At 53.3% G+C, this 18,473-nt stretch overlaps 1 protein-coding gene across 1 annotated transcript in view; it reads left to right on the top strand.

The window, feature by feature from the left end:
• The window catches only part of WNT3 (Wnt family member 3), a 47,113-nt gene extending 28,968 nt beyond the window's left edge, over positions 1-18,145 (top strand). Inside the window, exons 2-4 of the mRNA XM_051640426.1 lie at positions 4,130-4,371; positions 15,856-16,121; positions 17,446-18,145. Coding sequence (XP_051496386.1) covers positions 4,130-4,371; positions 15,856-16,121; positions 17,446-17,925 — 988 coding nt within the window. The 3' untranslated portion in view covers positions 17,926-18,145. The remainder of the gene's footprint in view (positions 1-4,129; positions 4,372-15,855; positions 16,122-17,445) is intronic.
• Positions 18,146-18,473: the final 328 nt, after the last annotated feature.

The following is an 18,473-nucleotide window of genomic DNA, read 5'->3' as shown; positions in this document are numbered from 1 at the left end:
CAACATTTTCCAGGTTTCTGTCCAATCCAGCTGGGCTCTTGGGACCCACAAAAGATGGAAACAGGTTTATGGGATTGCAGCAGAAAGAGGTGACCACACCAGGCTGTCCCCCAGGAAGCTGGTCCCCTCCTCACACTTCACTTTCCTTTTTAATTCATCATGAAACCAGAATGTGACCCAAGTGTGAGGAAAACCTTTGTGTCATCCTTCACTGTCCCCAGCACACACAGCACTGGGGGGACAAACCTTTTCCAAGAAGCTGTTTTGTCCCGAGGCAGCAGCTCAGCTCATCACCCCCAGCCAAGTCTCTAATGTTCTCCTCCCCCAGGAGGAGCCGCTCACCCCGGTTTGTCACTGGCTGGTAAAACCCAGGTGGGATAAGTTGCCTGTGGTCCTCAGTGCCCCAGGCAGCTTCCAGTCCCCTGCAGAGGGGACAGAAGAAATGTCCCAGCAGCCTTTGCCCTCAACACCAGGAAACCTTTCTGAGTGTTCATCCTAAAAATTCTTATTCATCTGTTTTGGCACAGTTCTAATCTGGCCAAATCCTGCTTCTTCCAAATATTACTACTATTTCTCCCAGAGCTTCAAAGGTTGTCCCAGACCAATGGAAACCACAGAACACCAATGTGGGACTGCTGGATCCACACTCTGCTGCATCCAGCACCTCCCATGGGTGACAGACAGTGCCCAGACTCCTGTGTGAAGGGATTAAGCAGAGAAAGATAAAAGGGATTCCCCACATGTTACCTGCAGACATCTGTGCTCCTGGGGCTGTGCACTGCACACACACCTGCACGAAACCGTGGCTGCATGCACATCTGCCCCTTCACACTGGTACCTGCAGCTGTAAAGGACAGTCTCCCAGCTAAGCCTGGCCTCTGTAGCTCCTGCCCCTGAGCATGTGAAATGTCTGGGTTGTGAGTGAGGCCAGAGGAGGCCAGAGATGATGGGAGGGCTGGAGCAGCTCTGCTCTGGAGACAGGCTGGGAGAGTTGGGGTGTTCAGCCTGGAGAAGAGAAGGCTCCAGGGAGACCTTAGAGCAGCTTCCAGTGCCTGAAGGGGCTCCAGGAAAGCTGGGGAGGGACTTGGGACAAGGGCAGGGAGGGATGGGATGAGGGGGATGGATGAAAACTGGAAGAAGGAGGTTGAAGTGAGACACGAGGAGGAAATTCTTTGCTGTGAGGGTGGGGAGACCCTGGCCCAGGCTGCCCAGGGAAGCTGTGGCTGCCCCATCCCTGGCAGTGTTGAAGGGCAGGTTGGATGGGGCTTGGAGCAGCCTGGGCTGGTGGGAGGTGTCCCTGCCCATGCAGGGGGGTTGGATCTAGCTTCTTATAATCTATGATTCCATGATCTCACAGTGTGACACCCCCCTGAGACCAGAGTCTGGGTGTCTGGAGAAACATACCATGCTCTCCTGCCTTTTCCCTGCCTTCCTGGCCTGGCTGGATAGAGAATGAAGTTAAGGTTGTCCAAAAGTGTTTCTTGGAGCTGCAAAGGCTTCCCTGCAGTGCTGAGCTCTCCCATTGGGTTGGGCCTGCTGGGAGCTGGATGCATAAAGGGGCTCTGAGACCCACTCCTGGTGCCCTGTGGTGCCACCCAAATATGTCTTTCTGCTCCTTTTCTGTGTGTCCCATCCAAGGGTGTGGGAGATGGAGTCAAAACATCACATGGACTGCTACAGCACTGAGGGCTCGGGCAGCTGCCCCACCACTGAGCAGGTGGGCAGAGAAGTGCAGAAGGAACAGGCCTGAGAGATGGTCAGGCAGGGATTGCAGGCATCTCTTTCCAAGCAGGATGGAATTCAGGTCTTCTGGTTTAGTGTCTTCAGCAGAGACATCTTTCCTGAGCAGGTTCCCTGGGATTGTCTTCACATCTGAACATCATTAGAGTGCAATTGATTCACCCAACTGGTGTCAGCTCAGCATCCAGCCTGAGATTCCAGGCTGGACAGGCAGTTTGGAATGTCAACCCCAGGTCTCATAAAGTGAGGCTTCCAAATTCTAGAAGGACAAGGCCTGAGAATCCTTATCTAACCTGGAAACTGGCCCTGATCTGAGCAGGAGGTTGGACTAAAGACCTCCTGAGGTCTTTTTGAACTTGAATTAGCTAGTAACTATAAAATTATTTATTAGCTCACATGCAAACTTCAGGTGTGGGCAGATGGGTTGGGGGAAAACACAACAAAACCAGGAGAAGTGGTTGATACCCCAGATGGGTGAGCTGCCATTTGAAGGGAGATCTACAGGCCAGGCAATGCTCAGGAGCACCATGAAATTCAGCCAAGGGACCTGGGGAGAAACAACCCCAGGCACCTGTGACAGTTGGGACCAACCAGCTACAAAGCAGCGCACAGAACATACCTGGGGCTGCTGGAGGACAAAAATCTGACCCTGAAGCAGCAAAGTGTCACTGCAGCACAGAAATGCATTATGGCTGCACAAGGAAAAGCCTTTCCTACAGAGAGAGAGGAGATCTTCCCCTCAACACTGGTGAGACCTCATCTTGAGTCCTGAGTCCAACTGTGGATGTTCCGGTACAACAGAAATCATAGAATTAGAGAATGGTTTCAGTTGGAAGGAACCTTAAAGATCATCTAGATCCAACCCCCTGCATGGGCAGGGACACCTCCCACCATTCCAGGCTGCTCCAAGCCCCATCCAACCTGCCCTTCAACACTGCCAGGGATGGGGCAGCCACAGCTTCCCTGGGCAACCTGGGCCAGGCTCTCACCACCCTCACACTAAAGAATTTCCTCCTCATGTCTCACCTCAATCTCCCTCTTGCAGTTTTCATCCATCCTCCCTTGTCCTCTCCCTCCCTGCCCTTGTCCCAAGCCCCTCCCCAGCTTTCCTGGAGCCCCTTCAGGCACTGGAAGGTGCTCCAAGGTCTCCCTGGAGCCTTCTCTTCTCCAGGCTGAACACCCCAGCTCTCCCAGCCTGGCTCCAGAGCAGAGCTGCTCCAGCCCTCCCATCATCTCCGTGGCCTCCTCTGGACTCATTACAACAGCTCTGTGTCCTTCTTGTGTTGGAGGCTCCAGAACTGGACCCACTTCTCCAGGTGGGGTCTCAGCAGAGCAGAGCAGAGGGAACAATCCCCTCCCTCACCCTGCAGGTCACACTGAAATATGGATGAACTAAGTCAAAGCTCTGCAGTATTTGCCAGTCCCAGTCTCTGCACTGTGAGGTTTCTGCACAGGATGTAGTTGAGGTCATCATGTTCCAGATGTCACAGAACCAGCTGTTCATTCACAGGTTTGACCACATGTTCTGGGGGGACAATGCAGGGTGGTCTGGATCTAAAGCAGTAACTGTATGGCCATTCTTGGTTTTGTGCAATAGCAGATGTCTCAGTGCTTCTTTGAGCAAATGTGTCTTCACCCCTCAGCGACAATTTCTGGCCTAATAAGCAATTTGACCCACATATTTAATGCTGGGCACTTGGCAGGTCCTTGGACCTATAAGAAAAGGTCCTGTCAAATCTGCCCTCCAGCCCCTTTACCATGTACCAGCACATCTGCCTGGCTCACAGGTGCAGCTAGAGGCTGATGTCCTCAGGGTGGAGCCATGGTGGTTCAGTTTCTGCTGGGACCACCTGCCCTGGTGTCAAGGCAGCCTGGGACACGTGGCATTCAGATGTCTGATCCCAGAGTAGTCCCTCTCCAGCACATGGTGACCCCTCTGCTGCTGAACTTGGCATTGGACAGGGCACTTTCCACCTTGGCCACAATCAAGATGCTCTCAGGTCAGTGTCTCCTGGCAGGTGAGACATGCCAGGGTTTCCCAGCCTCCAGCTGTTGCTGCCCCAGATCCAGCTCCTTGTAGGTCCTTTATCAGGCCCACCAGCCCCATAGGTACATCTCAGATACTTGGGAGTACATTTAATGGCTCCAGGTGCCTCTGTGCAGGGAGCTGAGTCCCTCCTTCTGTGCCTAGAAAGGATATGGGTGTCTCCAGGTGTGAAAGCCCTTCTCACATCAGTGCTATTCCATAGGAAGTCTCTAGTTTTCCTGTGAAATTCCTCTTTTTCAGTACTTTGTCTCCCTCAACTATTGGCTCCCCTTGTTCTCCCTGGGATGAGAGCAGGGCCATGAGTGCCAGCTGCTGTACCAACCCTCACGCTGTCCCCTGCAGGTCCCTCGCCCTGGGCCAGCAGTACAGCTCCCTGGGCTCCCAGCCCATCCTCTGCGGCTCCATCCCCGGCCTGGTCCCCAAGCAGCTCCGCTTCTGCCGCAACTACATCGAGATCATGCCCAGCGTGGCCGAGGGGGTGAAGTTGGGCATCCAGGAGTGTCAGCACCAGTTCCGGGGCCGCCGCTGGAACTGCACCACCATCGATGACAGCCTGGCCATCTTCGGGCCCGTCCTGGACAAAGGTGAGCTGGGAGGCTTTGGGGTGTGTGGGGGAAGGAGTTTGCAGGGTGGGTAGAGCTGTCACATCTCGGCTTGTGGACACACCAGCAGTGGGGGAACACAGGGAAAAGGGTCTGATGTTCTCACTTGCAATCCTAGCTCATCCAATTTCTTTTTTTTCAAATATTTTTGGTGTGTTACAGCAAAGGGGAGTGAGGGAAGGGGTCGTTCCCATCCCAGGAGCTCTCAGTAGGGCCAGGCAGGATAAAATGCAGGAAGGGGAAGGTCTGGCCCCATGCATGTTGATGTATTCTGGAATGGTGGGCTCCATCCTCCCTGCCCAGGGTGACCAGCTCATCAAAACAGGGTCAAGCAGATCCAGGTTGGGATCATCAAATCCTAGAATCAGAGAATGGTTTCAGTTGGAAGGAACCTTAAAGACCATCCAGTCCCAACCCCCTGCATGGGCAGGGACACCTCCCACCAGCCCAGGCTGCTCCAAGCCCCATCCAACCTGCCCTTCAACACTGCCAGGGATGGGGCAGCCACAGCTTCCCTGGGCAACCTGGGCCAGGGTCTCACCACCCTCACAGCAAAGAATTCCCTCCTCAGTCTCACCTCAATCTCCCTCTTCCAGTTTTCATCCATCCCCCTCATCCCATCCCTCCCTGCCCTTGTCCCAAGCCCCTCCCCAGCTTTCCTGGAGCCCCTTCAGGCACTGGAAGGTGCTCTAAGGTCTCCCTGGAGCCTTCTCTTCTCCAGGCTCAACACCCCAACTCTCCCAGCCTGTCTCCAGAGCAGAGCTGCTCCAGCCCTCCCATCATCTCTGGCCTCCTCTGGCCTCACTCCACATTCTCTGTGTCCTTCTTCTGTTGGAGGCTCCAGAACTGGCCCCAGCCCTGCAGGGGAGTCCCACCAGAGCAGAGCAGGGGGGACAATCCCCTCCCTGGCCCTGCTGGTCACGCTGCTGGTGACACAGCCCAGGACACGGGTGGGTTCTGGGATCACCACACGGTGCTGGGCCATGTTGAGCTTCTCATCACCCAACACCCCCAAGTCCTTCTCCTCCAGACTGATTTTCCGCAGCCTGTATCTGTGCTTGGGATTGGCCTGACCCAGGTGCACAGCCTTGCACTTGGTCTTGTTGAACTTCATGCAGTTTGCATAACCTCACCTCTCCAGCCTGTCCAGGTCCCTCTGGATGGCATTCCTTCCCTCCAGTGTGTCACCTCATCACCTAGTTTGGTGTCATCAGCAAACTTGCTGAGGGTGCATCAATCCCCTTGTACATGTCACTGACAAAGATGTTGTGGTCAAGTTCCTTGAGGTCAAAGGGTCATGCCCTTTGAAGCATGCACTGTTCACCCCAGGAGATCAGTGGGCAGCAGCTCCCCTGCCAGTGAGAAGCCATGGTTGAACTCCATGGTCCTGACCAGGCCTAGTCAGGATTTCAATTCATCTTTCACAGATGGGCCCAAAACGGTCTGGGCTGGGAACAAAAGGGGAGAGTAAACATATTTTCCCTCTCCTCACTCCTAACACGTGCTTGCTCCTCTTCATCACCTGCTTCTGACAGGCCACCTTTCTAGAGCCCTTGGCACAGATCAAGCACACTGGAAGCACATTGAGGAGGCACAATAAAGGTTCCCTATGAGGTCCCAGCCTGGGCATTTCACTGAGCAGTGAGATGTTGGGCCCCAAGACCACTGGGCATCTGTACCACAAACCTGCAGCCTAATATGGCCTGAAAGGAGGGAGACGGAGGACCTTGGTGGCAGACAACCTACCCCACATCTCAGGTGTTCTGTTACCAAACCAAGATCTTAGATTAAAGCACATTAAAACGTCTATGAAAATGAACCACATGGTGCAGAAAAAACCCTCCCCTCTCCTCCATCCCATCCCATGGCTGAAGGGAATAGTATGTGGAAGTCACCAGGGCCAACTCATGGCTGTGGCTTTGCTCCTTCTGGAGGAACCTTCCCTGAAGATTTGATGTGCTGAGCTCCTCCAGGTAGAAACAAAGCACTGCCTGCTGGGAGCATGGGGACTCAGAGCTGCTCCCATGCACCATCTGACTCCAACCACACCTGCCCTGTCCATGCCACCACCAAGGGTTCAAGGGCAGGTTGGACAGGACTTTGAGAAATCTGGTCTAGTGGGAGATGTCCCTGCTCATTGCAGGGGGTTGGAACTAGATGGTCTTTAAGGTCCCATCCAACCCAAACCAGTCTGGAATTCTCTGACCCAGTAACCTCCAGAAGGTTCTTCACTTCCCAGCCTTCTTCCCCATTTCCAGGGTCAAGGGGCTGCATGTCTGCATGCTCACAGGACTCTGCCTCTACCAGGATCCTGACTATCAGGATCAGACTGCAAATGTCTCTCTGAAGGCAGCTGGTCAAACTCAAGAAAGATGTCCAGCACATGCCTTGCTCTGACTCCATCCCAGCACACGGGACATCTGAAACATCGTCTTGGCTTCACAGCTTCCTAAATGCAACCAAAATCATTTCTGGCTTCATTGGTATCGAAGCACACTGAGTCTCCACACTCCAATAAAGTGTGTTTACTGAAAAATAAGCTATTCTTTCCAGTGAAAATTTGGAAATGGGAATCTTTAGGAAATGGGACAAAATAGGGTTGAAAACTAGGACCGCAGATTCTTTCCCAATAGTCTCCTGTGTGTGTCTCCTGGTGGATCTTCCTTACTAAGCCACAATATTCTGCACACAAACAGCTCATGACATCTTCTTCAAGCTCCCACTAACGGTGCAGTTTCCTGAAACATCAGTAGGACATTGCAGGGAAAATGACTTGTTTGGGTCAAAGTGCAACTCTTTGCAGGAATCAGGATTGTGAAGTTATATGAGAGGGCTAAGAGGGACCATGAGATTCAATTCTGTGTTGCCAGGGTGTCTTTGGGGTAACTGCTCTATTTACTGCCAAATAACTTGTCACCAAGGCTTGCCACGCTTCCTGCCTACTAAAGGCACGTCCCAAACTGCAGCACTTACAAGATCAGAAAGATTGAATTTCCTTATAAACTACCATAAAAACTGCCATAAAAAAACCTCTATCATAACAATTTTAAACACGTTACGAAAGAACTGTTCACTGAAAATCTCTCACCACCATTTCTGTCAGCACAACAGCACTTAAAAACTGCATTTCAACCATCCTCCGCATCATGAGCAACTGAACTTTTGAATTTATGAAGAATATTTGAGGATTCCTTCGGCTGCAGGGGCTAGAACAAAACCTCACATGTTGGACATGCCTCAACATTTCCGTGCACTCCAAGCTGACAAAGTAAAATATCACCCCTTGCTCAGAAACTCTTCTGACGGAGAAAAATGATGGAGCCCATCTGTTATGGAGCTTTCCCCATCACCCCGTGACACATCAAGGGTCTCCTAGACAGCATTGCCAGAAAATTAGCTTGGAAAATGTATTTATTCTCACCTCTCACTAAGCTGTAAGTAGAACGGTTAAAAATAAACACCATCGTCTGCAAATAACAACACATCAAAGTCCAACCCATTTGATTGTGGTTATTATTTACAGTTTTCTAAATGTGTTAAAGTCTTTTCTCTGCTACCTTGAAAATTAACAAGCAGAGACAGGATGGGACTCATTGCATCTACAAAGGAGCAAGCAACACCAGGGAAGCCTTTGAGATTCCCAAAGTTTGCAGCATCCAAAGCTGCAAAGAAACCTTTTCAGCCACAGGTTTCTTAGCAGAAGGAAGAGAGAATGTTGGCAATAAAAAGGCTTTTGTCCTGACCTGATGGATCTTGTCAGCTGTGAGGAACCTGGGGACCAACACAGCTCGTTGCTGCTGCAGGGCTGTGGGTAGGGCTGCCGGACACTCCTGTTGCCCTCATGACATCCCTTCTCCCAGGCTGTTGTCCCATGTGCTTTAGATGCAGCAGCAGCAGAAATTGAGGGGTTTGTGTCCATAAACTGGAACTGAGACCCACAAACTGGAACTGAGACCCATAAACAACCCTGGCTGCACATTTAACATCTGGCCCAGCCCTCAGCATCTGTGGCAGCCGTTGCTGTGTTCAATTCTCATTGGCTTCCAGGACACGTGGAGGGGTTTCAACCACAAACTACGAATCATTAATTAGTATCAGGACTCAAACTCAAGATGACAAACACTGTTGCAGTCTGCACTGTGCATTAGGCCAACAGGGATTAAATACTAAGCCAGTAATTTAAGCTGGGATAACTACCAGGATGAAATCACCTCTAAGTATTGAAGAGCAACATCTCTGTTCATCTCCTTGACTGCTCCCTTGGGTAGACTGAAGCTATTTTGGAAAAAACTTCAAAGGTGCAGTTTTCACAACAACAGCATGGAAAATCAGCCTGAGAAGAAATTGAGGATAATTTCATTTTAAAGGAGCTGCAAAAATGTTAATTGCACCTGCTTCCACTCCAGCAGAGCTTCGTCTGAAGAGTGATGTAGCGTGGGTGAACACTGGAGCCGTCTGCGGTGGTTGGGCTGTGCAGACCCTCTCACAGCTCACATGTTCAAGCCTTCCTTGCTTTCTCCTTCTGGACACATCATCCAGGCTTCTGGGGCTGCTATCAGCATGAGAGCACAGGGCATCCCAACCTGAAATAGCCTGAGGGGCTCCTGTCCCCAGTGGTCTGCAGCTCCATCCCCATCTGACTTCCCAGCTTCACTGTAAGACTCAAATCTCTCCTCTGACAGCATCCTACCTAGAATCCCAGAATGGTTTGGGTGGAAGGGACCTTAAAGATCATCTAGATCCAACCCCCTGCATGGGCAGGGACACCTCCCACCAGCCCAGGTTGCTCCAAGCCCCATCCAACCTGCCCTTCAACACTGCCAGGGATGGGGCAGCCACAGCTTCTCTGGGCAACCTGGGCCAGGCTCTCACCATCCTCACAGGGAAGAGTTTCTTCCTAATCACAGAATCACAGAACCACAGAATGTCAGGGGGTTGGAAGGGATTTCTGAAGACCACCAAGTCCAACACCCCTGCCAGAGCAGGACCAAAACTAGGGCAGGGTACTCAGAAAGGCATCCAGACAGGTCTGGAAAGTCTCCAGAGAAGGAGACTCCACAGCCCCTCTGGGCAGCCTGTCCCAGGGCTCTGTCACCCTCACAGGAAAGAAGTTCTTCCTCATGTTCAGGTGGAACTTCCTGGGCTCCAGTTGGAATCCATTGCCCCTTGTCCTGTCACAGGGCACAAGTGACAAGAGGTTGTCTCTGCCTTCTTGAAGCCCTCATGTATTTATAGACATTTATTAGGTCCCCTCTCAGTCTTCTCCTCTCTAGACTAAAAAGCCCCAGGTCTCTCAGCCTTTCCTCGGTAGGCAGGAGTTCCAGTCTTCCCTCTTTCATCTTAAACCACCCCCAACCCCCTCATCCCAACCCTCCTTTCCCTTATATCAAGTCCCTTCCCAGCTTTCCTGGAGGCCCCCCAGGGCCCTCTAGGCTTTGAACTCACAGCAAAGTGATACCCAGCACATACAGCACAGTGAAACCTGGGGGACTGACATGCTCCCACCTGGGGGCTGCTGAGCACCAGCCCTGCCTACAGTTCTGCCTTGACCCACCTGATTTCCCTCCATGTCCCCTACCCAAAATTGAGATTCCCGGTGTTTTTTGCCATGTGTGCCAGCTGTAGCTGGCAAGGCTTTGGTTTCCCAGGGCCACTGATAGGCTTCCTGCAAGTTTTCTTTTTTGCCTATTAGGTTTGGGTTTTTTTTTTCCTGGGCTAGGAAAAAAACCAAACCCCAAAACGAACCCCAGAATGTGGGGTAAGATCATGTTTTTACAAGCAAATTCTCTGAGATGATTTATAAGGCAGGTGTGTAGTCTGGGACAAGGAGGGAAGAAAAACCTGCTTTCCCCCCTCTCTCCCTCCCTTTTCTTTTTAAAATAAGGTCAGTTTTTATTAAAAGACAACGTCTCTTCCAGCCAAGTCCCACCCCAAAGCCAAGGCTGAGCCAACAGCCTTGCTGCTGCTCTGGGAGGACGAGCAGTTACGGGTCTCTGTGCTAGTGATAAACTCTGGGATTTTGGTTAAAGTACAGAGCCCAGAAAGAGCTGGTTGTGAGTGCAGGAGGCAGGAACACCCCACAGGCAGCTGGACACTGGCACCTGGGATGGAGAGGAGGTCTCTGAGCTGCAGGCAGGACTGGATCTGCAGGAGTGAGTTTAGCAGGAGCCTCCACAAGCTCAAGCATCCTGAGCACACACCAGCTCCTCTCCCCACGTCCTGAGCGAGGGGAACAGCCCTTCTCCTGCCTCCTCACACGGCGGCTGCCCTGTGCCCCCTCCAGGAAGGTGCTCCGGGAAGGAATCCGCTCCGCCCGGCCGGGCTCCAGCCTCTCCCCACGGCGCTTGGCCGTGCGTGGCTGCGGGTGCAGGGGAGGCAGCTGGGCTGGGCCCTGGGGGTCCTGGTGTGCCGGGCTGAGCCCCTGACACGAGCTGTGCAAAGGCAGCCCCGCACCACGATAACCCACGGCTTTTCTCAGCCGTGACACCCGCAGTCATTTGCATCTAAACAGGGGCGTGTGGGATCAGGGGCCGTCTTGATATAAACTCAGCAGCTTAAAGCGGGGGGGGGGGAGGGAGAGGAGAGAGAAGAAAAATAAGCTTATACCGATGAGAAAGAGCTAAGCTTCCTCCCCTACTGTGAGGCAGGGCGAGCGGTACCGCGCGGCGCCGCAGCCGTTTCAAGCCGCTGCCGCGTTCACACGCCCTTTAGCCGCGCGGGGCTGGGGAGCCCCCGGCCCGGCGTTCCCAGCCGGGCTGGCGGGACCGCGGGGTGACGGCAGGACAGGGGAACATTGCCCCGTTGCTACGAGGTGCTCCTGGGGAATGCCAGTGCTCTGTGCCGTGGGTACGCTGGCCGGCGGAAACATTCGGCATTATGCGGGTAATAGAGTGTGACACGGCGGGAACAATGGGAAATTGAGCGGCCCAGCAGGTACCGGGCCCGGCGGGGACACAGTCGCCGCGGTGCACTGTCAAGACGGCTCTAATCCTCCCTCGCCAGCCCCTCCCTTGGTTCTGGGAACGTTGCTCCCACATTTCATCTCTGGGAAATTCTCCCGGCTCCTCGCCCAGACCCAGGGGACAGTTCCAAGGGGAAGGGGTTTGTGTCCACAGCCCGATCCCTCCCAGCTGTGGCACAGCCGGGACCGCCCGGGGGTGCTGGGGGCAGCTGCTGAAGGGGTGCAGCCCCCCCGGGCACCCGCAGCCTCGGCTCCCACCCCAGCACCCAGGAAGGCTCAAGAAAGCTGCTGCCCCTCTCCATCCTGCTTTGGACCCCCTCCCAGGGTGGAAAGCGAAGGCAGGTCAGCAAGGAGAGCAGCTCATGTCCTCCCCCTCTGCCCCTGAGCTGTCCTGGTCTGGGGCCAGAAGGGTTCACCAGCTTCTCTAATCTGATCTGCTTCAGATCATCAGCCACCCAAATAGCCTTTGTGAGGCTGAACCACTCCAGTTGGAGCAGTCATCTTCAACTGGTGGCCCAGAGCCCCCAGTGGGCCCAGAATAAGTGGTTGGTGAAAGATATCTAAGGAAAACTCAGTAGGCAGAGGCTGAAATGCTGCTGGTACATCAGAGGTGAGGAGGGAAGAGTTTGAATTAAAAGAAAGTGAAAACCACAGCATGGCCCCAGCAGGCCCCAGCAGACCTGGTTTAGGATCATGTTTGACTCTTAGATCCCAGTTCCTCATGCTGCAGCCAAGGACAGATGTGCATTTCCACAGCTGGCATGTCCCCACCAGCTGCCTCTTCCCGTCGCCTGCACGGGCTGAAATCAGCTCAGTTTAAGATGCCTGGGTTTTGGGAGCTTCACCCCACCTCTGCAGAGAAGCTCTGCAGGCCAAGGACAAGGTGCAGTGATGAGCCCCCCAGGGCACGAGGCAAGAGCAGGTGAGGGATGCGTGGGGCAGCTGAGGAGATGGTTCATGGCTCCTGCTCTGGGAGGACACAATGGTCTCCAAAGTCATAGTTGGTCTGAGCCAGCAGAAAACCCTGGCTTTGTCCCACACCCATTGACAACTGTCTTAGTCATTTGGCCAAGCTACACCTCCCACTGCACCCAGGGCACTGGCATCTGCAACAGTACCCCGAGACACGGCCCCAACATCTCCTCTGAATTTAGAGACCTACAGGCTCCATCTCCCTCAGATGCCACACAGGGTTGCAGTGCTCCAGTGTCGTGACCCAGGGTGCAGAACTGACACCAACTGTGCGTTGTTCCACCAGGTTCTGAGCCAAAGGGTGTCCCCAAGGAGAAAGCCAACTGAGATATCATTTAGACCATGCTTGGGACAAGCCTGTGCCTGGGACAGCCTCACTGAAGCCCAAGGCCAAACTCCTGTTGGTTTTAAAATGACTAAAAATAGAGAAACACTGTCTGCTCTGCTAGAAAAAAATATTTAAAAATAAAAATAAAATAAACCTCACAAAAAAAACAACCTAAATCACCAAAACCCAAGAAAGCCTGAAAACCCTCTGGAGCAGAGCTCTGCAGCTGAGCAGCCAGATCATTGCTGCAAGAACCCAGACTCCAAGTCCAGGGACCAAAGTTTCTGTCACTCTGCTGAGCAGGTCAACACGCAAGGGACTCACCAGACTGTGCCCTAAGTCAGGAGAGAGCTCTGAGCTGCCCTGAGCTGTGGTAGAATCATGGAATCATTGTGGTTGGAAAAGAACTTTGAGATCATAAGTCCAACCCTTCCCCCAGCCCTGCCCAGGCCACCCCTGCCCCACGTCCCTCAGCACCATCTCCAGGGCTTGGAAACCCCTCCAGGGATGGGGACTCCCCCCTGCCCTGGGCAGCCTGGGCCAGGCCCTGACAACCCTTGCCAGGGAGAAACTGTTCCCAAGCTCCAACCTCAGCCTCCCCTGGCACAACGTGAGGCTTTCCTTCAGCCCCAGCCACAGCTGGAAGGCAGCATTTCCTTATCCTCACCCTTCTGGAGCAATCAAGCCCGGAAGCAGATGCAGAGACGGGCACCCAGGCTGATGAGTGTCATGGACATTTATGGAAAGACTTAATAAATACAGCTCTTGGAGCACAGCAGAAGGGAGGCTTTGGTCTCTGCAAGCACAGGAAGTAAATCCAGGAGCCATTCAAAGTTCCTAAAGATGAAAGCCCATGTGAGCACAGGAACAAAGGATATCAACTGACTGGGCTTTAATCTGGGTTAAAAATTCCAAGTTGCCATTGCCCTGCCTTCAACTCAGTGGAACAGCCACTAGTCAGAGAACCAACAAAAAGACCAGCTGAGTTCAGAGCATATCACAAGTTCTACTATGACCTAGTGAAGAGTTAAAATACCAAAATATACAAAGCAGGAGACACCTTTTCAATTTAACAGTGTATTGTCCATTTTACAAGTGCAAGACTCCCAAAACCATGACATGGAACTCCTAGACCTCACAGTACAAAACTGTCATCACATTAAGTGGACAAAGTTATCTCCTCTAGCATATCTAAAGCCAGGCCTAGGTCTTCAAGATCTCCTCACAATATAGTTATCTGGTGCTTCTAATACTTCAGAAGTGTCTTCTCATAGTAGAAGGCCAAGAAAATCTGCTCCATGCCACCTGCTGCTTTGGGTGTACCACCCACCAGTGTTCAGGCAGAAGGTCCTGCAGCAGGCAGGGCTGCTGGAGAGGTTTTGGTTCATGATGAAGAACAGTAGCTCCCTGGCTTCAGGCACTTAAGGTGAGCTTGGAGGCTCCAGGCACAGAGCAGCCAGTTCTAGTGCGGATCATGAACTGGTTGAAAGGAAGAAGTCAGAGAGTTGTGGTCAATGGGACAGGATCTAGTTGGAGGTCTGTGACCAGTGGGGCCCCTCAGGGGTCGGCCCTGGGACTGGTGCTGTTCAGTATTTTCATCAAGGACCTGGGTGAGGGAGCAGAGTGTGCCCTCAGCAGGTTTGCTGGTGACACCCAACTGGGAGGAGTGGCTGACACACCAGAGGGTTGTGCTGCCATTCAGTGAGACCTGGACAGGCTGGAGAGTTGGGTGGGGAGAAACTTGATGAAATTCAACAAGGGCAAGTGCAGAGTCTTGCACCTGAGGAAGAACAACCCCATGGACCAGTGCAGGTTGGGGGCTGAGCTGCTGGAGAGCAGGGTAGGAGAAAGGGACCTGGGGGTCCTGGTGGACAGGAGGATGACCATGACCAGCAATGTGCCCCTGTGGCCAAGAAGGCCAATGGATCCTGGGGTGGGCTAGAAAGGGGGTGGTTAGTAGGCCAAGGGAGGTTCTCCTCCCCCTCTATTCTGCCTTGGTGAGGCCACATCTGGAATATTGTGTCCAGTTCTGGCCCCTCAGTTCAGGAAGAACAGGGAACTGCTGGAAAGAGTCCAGGGCAGAGCCACAGAGATGATGGAGGGAGTGGAACATCTCCCTGATGAGGGAAGGCTGAGGGAGCTGGGTCTCTTTAGTTTGGAGAAAAGGAGGCTGAGGGGCCACCTCATCCGTGTTCACAGACACGTTCAGGGCAGTGTCAGGAGGACAGAGCCAGGCTTTGTTCAGTGATGTCCAGTGACAGGACAAGGGGCAGTGGGTGCAAACTGGAGCACAGGAGGTTCCATGTGAATATCAGAAAGAACTTCTTTCCTGTGAGAGTGACAGAGCCCTGGGACAGGCTGCCCAGAGAGGCTGTGGAGTCTCCTTCTCTGGAGACATTCAAAACCCACCTGTACAAGTTCCTGTGTGATGTGCTGTAGGTGACCCTGCCTGGTAGGGGGGATTGGACTAGATGATCTTTCCAGGTCCCTTCCAACCCCTAAGATTCTGTGATTCCCACACATCCTGCTTGGCCTTGTCTTTCTCACCTGACTATAACATACAGCCAATGTAAACATCTTTATGGCTTCTGGTGGCTTGCTCATACTCATGTGCATTTTGGCTCCTGCTGTCCAAAGTCCAGGTCAGGGCTCCACAGGATGACCATGGCTGGGGAGGGCTTGAACCATTGACCTGCCATGGTCACAGGTGGAAGAGGTGATGGACAGAGATGGAGCACTTAATTAAACAGTATCCACCAGCCCTTGGGCTCTGTTCTGCGTGTCCTGTATCATCTAAAACCTCTCCCCATTTCAGCGGGTGAATGAGCTTCTTCATCTCCCCTTGGACTACCCACCTCCAGCCATGGAGTTCTGCTCTGCTTTCCAGTCCAGGTATTACTCCAGTCTTCTGAGGCCCCTCAAGCTCTCACTGGGGTTTTGGTTACACGTGGGTGCTGGGTCAAATCCTGCACCCATCATGTTTGGGGCAAACGCTGCCCTTGTGACGTGCAGAGCTGGGGTCACACCCCAGCCCCTCCTGCCCAGCCCGCTCGGGAGGCGGCACCTGGTTCAGAAAAGGCTTGTTGAAAAATGAACAGAATACTTCTGGCTTTTTAGTGAGATGTAGGTGATGGAGGAGGAGGTTGGGAAGGAGAACACAAGTGTTGCCTTGACTGATAATCCCCCAGGCTCTGTTTCTCCCCAGCCACCAGAGAGTCTGCCTTCGTCCACGCCATCGCCTCGGCAGGGGTGGCCTTCGCCGTGACCCGCTCCTGTGCCGAGGGCACGTCCACCATCTGTGGCTGTGACTCCCACCACAAAGGACCTCCAGGAGATGGCTGGAAATGGGGGGGATGCAGCGAGGATGCTGACTTCGGGGTGTTGGTGTCCCGGGAGTTCGCAGACGCCCGGGAGAACCGGCCGGACGCCCGCTCAGCCATGAACAGGCACAACAACGAGGCCGGCAGGACGGTGAGTGCTCGGTGGACCCAGAGCTGGTCCTCCAGGCCTCCAAGGATGGCCCAGTATGGCTCCCCAGGGTGTAGTGTGACCTTGATCATGCCCAGGCAGGAGCTTTCTGGGATTATTTTCCAGGGCACAGCATTTCCACTCTCTCCAAACAGACAGGTGGGAGTTAAGAAGAACTAAAACATACCTCACTTCCTTGCAAACATCTCCAGGGCAGTGTGTAGAAACCAAACTCAACTGCCCAAGATCCCAGGCCAATGGTGAAGAGGACTTTCCTCCCATCCTACTCCTTCCTGTGCACTGCCTGTTGTAACCCTGTTGGTTACTAGCTCCTTATTGTTGATCCCTTCCAACTGAAACATTCTGTGTGTTCCTGCTCTCAGCAGGTCCCTGGGCCACCACCTGCTCTAGGTCATCTGCAACCCCAGTGCTTGAAGCAAACATGAGACACCACTTTCTATACCACAGCAGGCAGAAGTAGGAGGGTAGAAGCTCCTTAGCTTGTGTCAATGACTGGCAGCTTTATGTAAAAAAAAAGCACAAACAACAAAAAAAGCAAACCCTAATAATTAAAAAAAAAAAAATCAGTTATTGTTTTTCTCCACATAGAGGAGATTTCTGGGGAAGAGAGACTGTCCTGACCTTAGGTTCCCAGTTTCATTCCCTTTCTAGTGCCAACTGTCAGAGAGGAGGCATAAAGTGAAAGGTTGTCAGCAAAGCCAGGACAAGGGGGTTGGTCCACATGCACGTGTGCCAGAGACATCCTGCAGCCCCCAGCTCCCCTGGGCTCTGACTGACCCCACACGACAGGGAGGACCCCAATGAAAGGATCAGACCTTGGGATTAGATTAGATTGGATTAGATTAGATTAGAATGGGTTGGATTGGATGGGATTGGGTTTGACAGCTGGTTACAGAATCACAGTATTGTCATGGTTGGAAATGACCTGTAAGATCACCAAGTCCGACCATCAACCCAGAAAAAAACCCCATGCCCACTGAGACATGTCCTGAAGTGCCACAGCTGTATGTTCTTGGAATTCCTCCAGGGATGGTGACTCCACCACGTTCCTGGGCAGTTCTGACAACTCTTTGGGTAAAAAAAATCTTCCTGAACCTCCCCTCCTAACGATGCTTTTCTAGCAGGACGTCTCTGTCTGGAGATGTTTCTGCCACACACCCAAGATCCCACACAGCACCCAAGCCCACGCCTTCCAGGCCAAGTTCAGATCAGATGTTTAAACCCAGGTATCAGAGGTGGGCATCTGAGACTGGTGGTTTGGGCACCCTGAGCTGCTGCTGACCCCCTCGTTTTCCCTCCTGCACAGACCATCCTGGATCACATGCACCTGAAGTGCAAGTGCCACGGCCTCTCAGGCAGCTGTGAGGTCAAGACCTGCTGGTGGGCCCAGCCAGACTTCCGGGCAATCGGTGACTACCTGAAGGACAAATATGACAGCGCCTCCGAGATGGTGGTGGAAAAGCACCGGGAATCCCGGGGATGGGTAGAAACTCTGAGGGCCAAGTACGCTCTTTTCAAGCCGCCGACGGAGCGGGATCTGGTCTACTATGAGAACTCCCCCAACTTTTGTGAGCCCAACCCAGAGACGGGCTCCTTTGGGACGAGGGACAGAACCTGCAACGTCACGTCCCACGGGATCGACGGCTGCGACCTGCTGTGCTGCGGCCGTGGCCACAACACCAGGACTGAGAAACGGAAGGAGAAGTGTCACTGCATCTTCCACTGGTGCTGCTACGTGAGCTGCCAGGAGTGCACACGTGTCTACGACGTCCACACCTGCAAGTAAACGTAGGTAGGTCTCCACCTGATGGGAGGTTGCTCCAGAGCAGGGCCAAGGCGTCCATCAACCCTGTGATCAGTCTCTAAGTGGTGGCCTCAAAGGATGGCATGAAAAAATCCCAGTGCCCTTGGTCAGGGCAGACCCTCCCACAGCCACCACCAGTGCTGCGGAGAAGGCTCACAGCATCTCACCCCAGGCAAGGAGGTCCAAGGCAGGACCTGACACTGCAGACACATTAGGTGACTGATCCCCTGGCTCTTCTCGGGCTGTTGGGCACGATGGGCTGTGTGGGGGCAGCAGGGACAGAGCAGGTACGAGCAAGGTCACAGCAGTCAGGGTGCTGCTCACAGCTCCATCCTCCTCCTGAGGTCTGGCCCATGTAGACCCAACCCAGGGATTCAGGTGGAAATGAACTTCAGACAGTGAAAGCTGAGCAGGTTCCTCTGCCTTCTGGCTCAGCAGATGTGGTGGGGAGGAGGAAAGGAGCCAACACCCTGCACCAGCCAGGCCCCTTCCCTACTGCTCCTGGACATGATGTGGGAAAACAAACCCAA

Source organism: Apus apus, chromosome 25, assembly GCF_020740795.1.
Source record: "Apus apus isolate bApuApu2 chromosome 25, bApuApu2.pri.cur, whole genome shotgun sequence".
Lineage (NCBI taxonomy): Eukaryota > Metazoa > Chordata > Aves > Apodiformes > Apodidae > Apus > Apus apus.
Note: the sequence above shows the minus strand (reverse complement) of the source record. Positions and strands in the feature narration are given on the sequence as shown.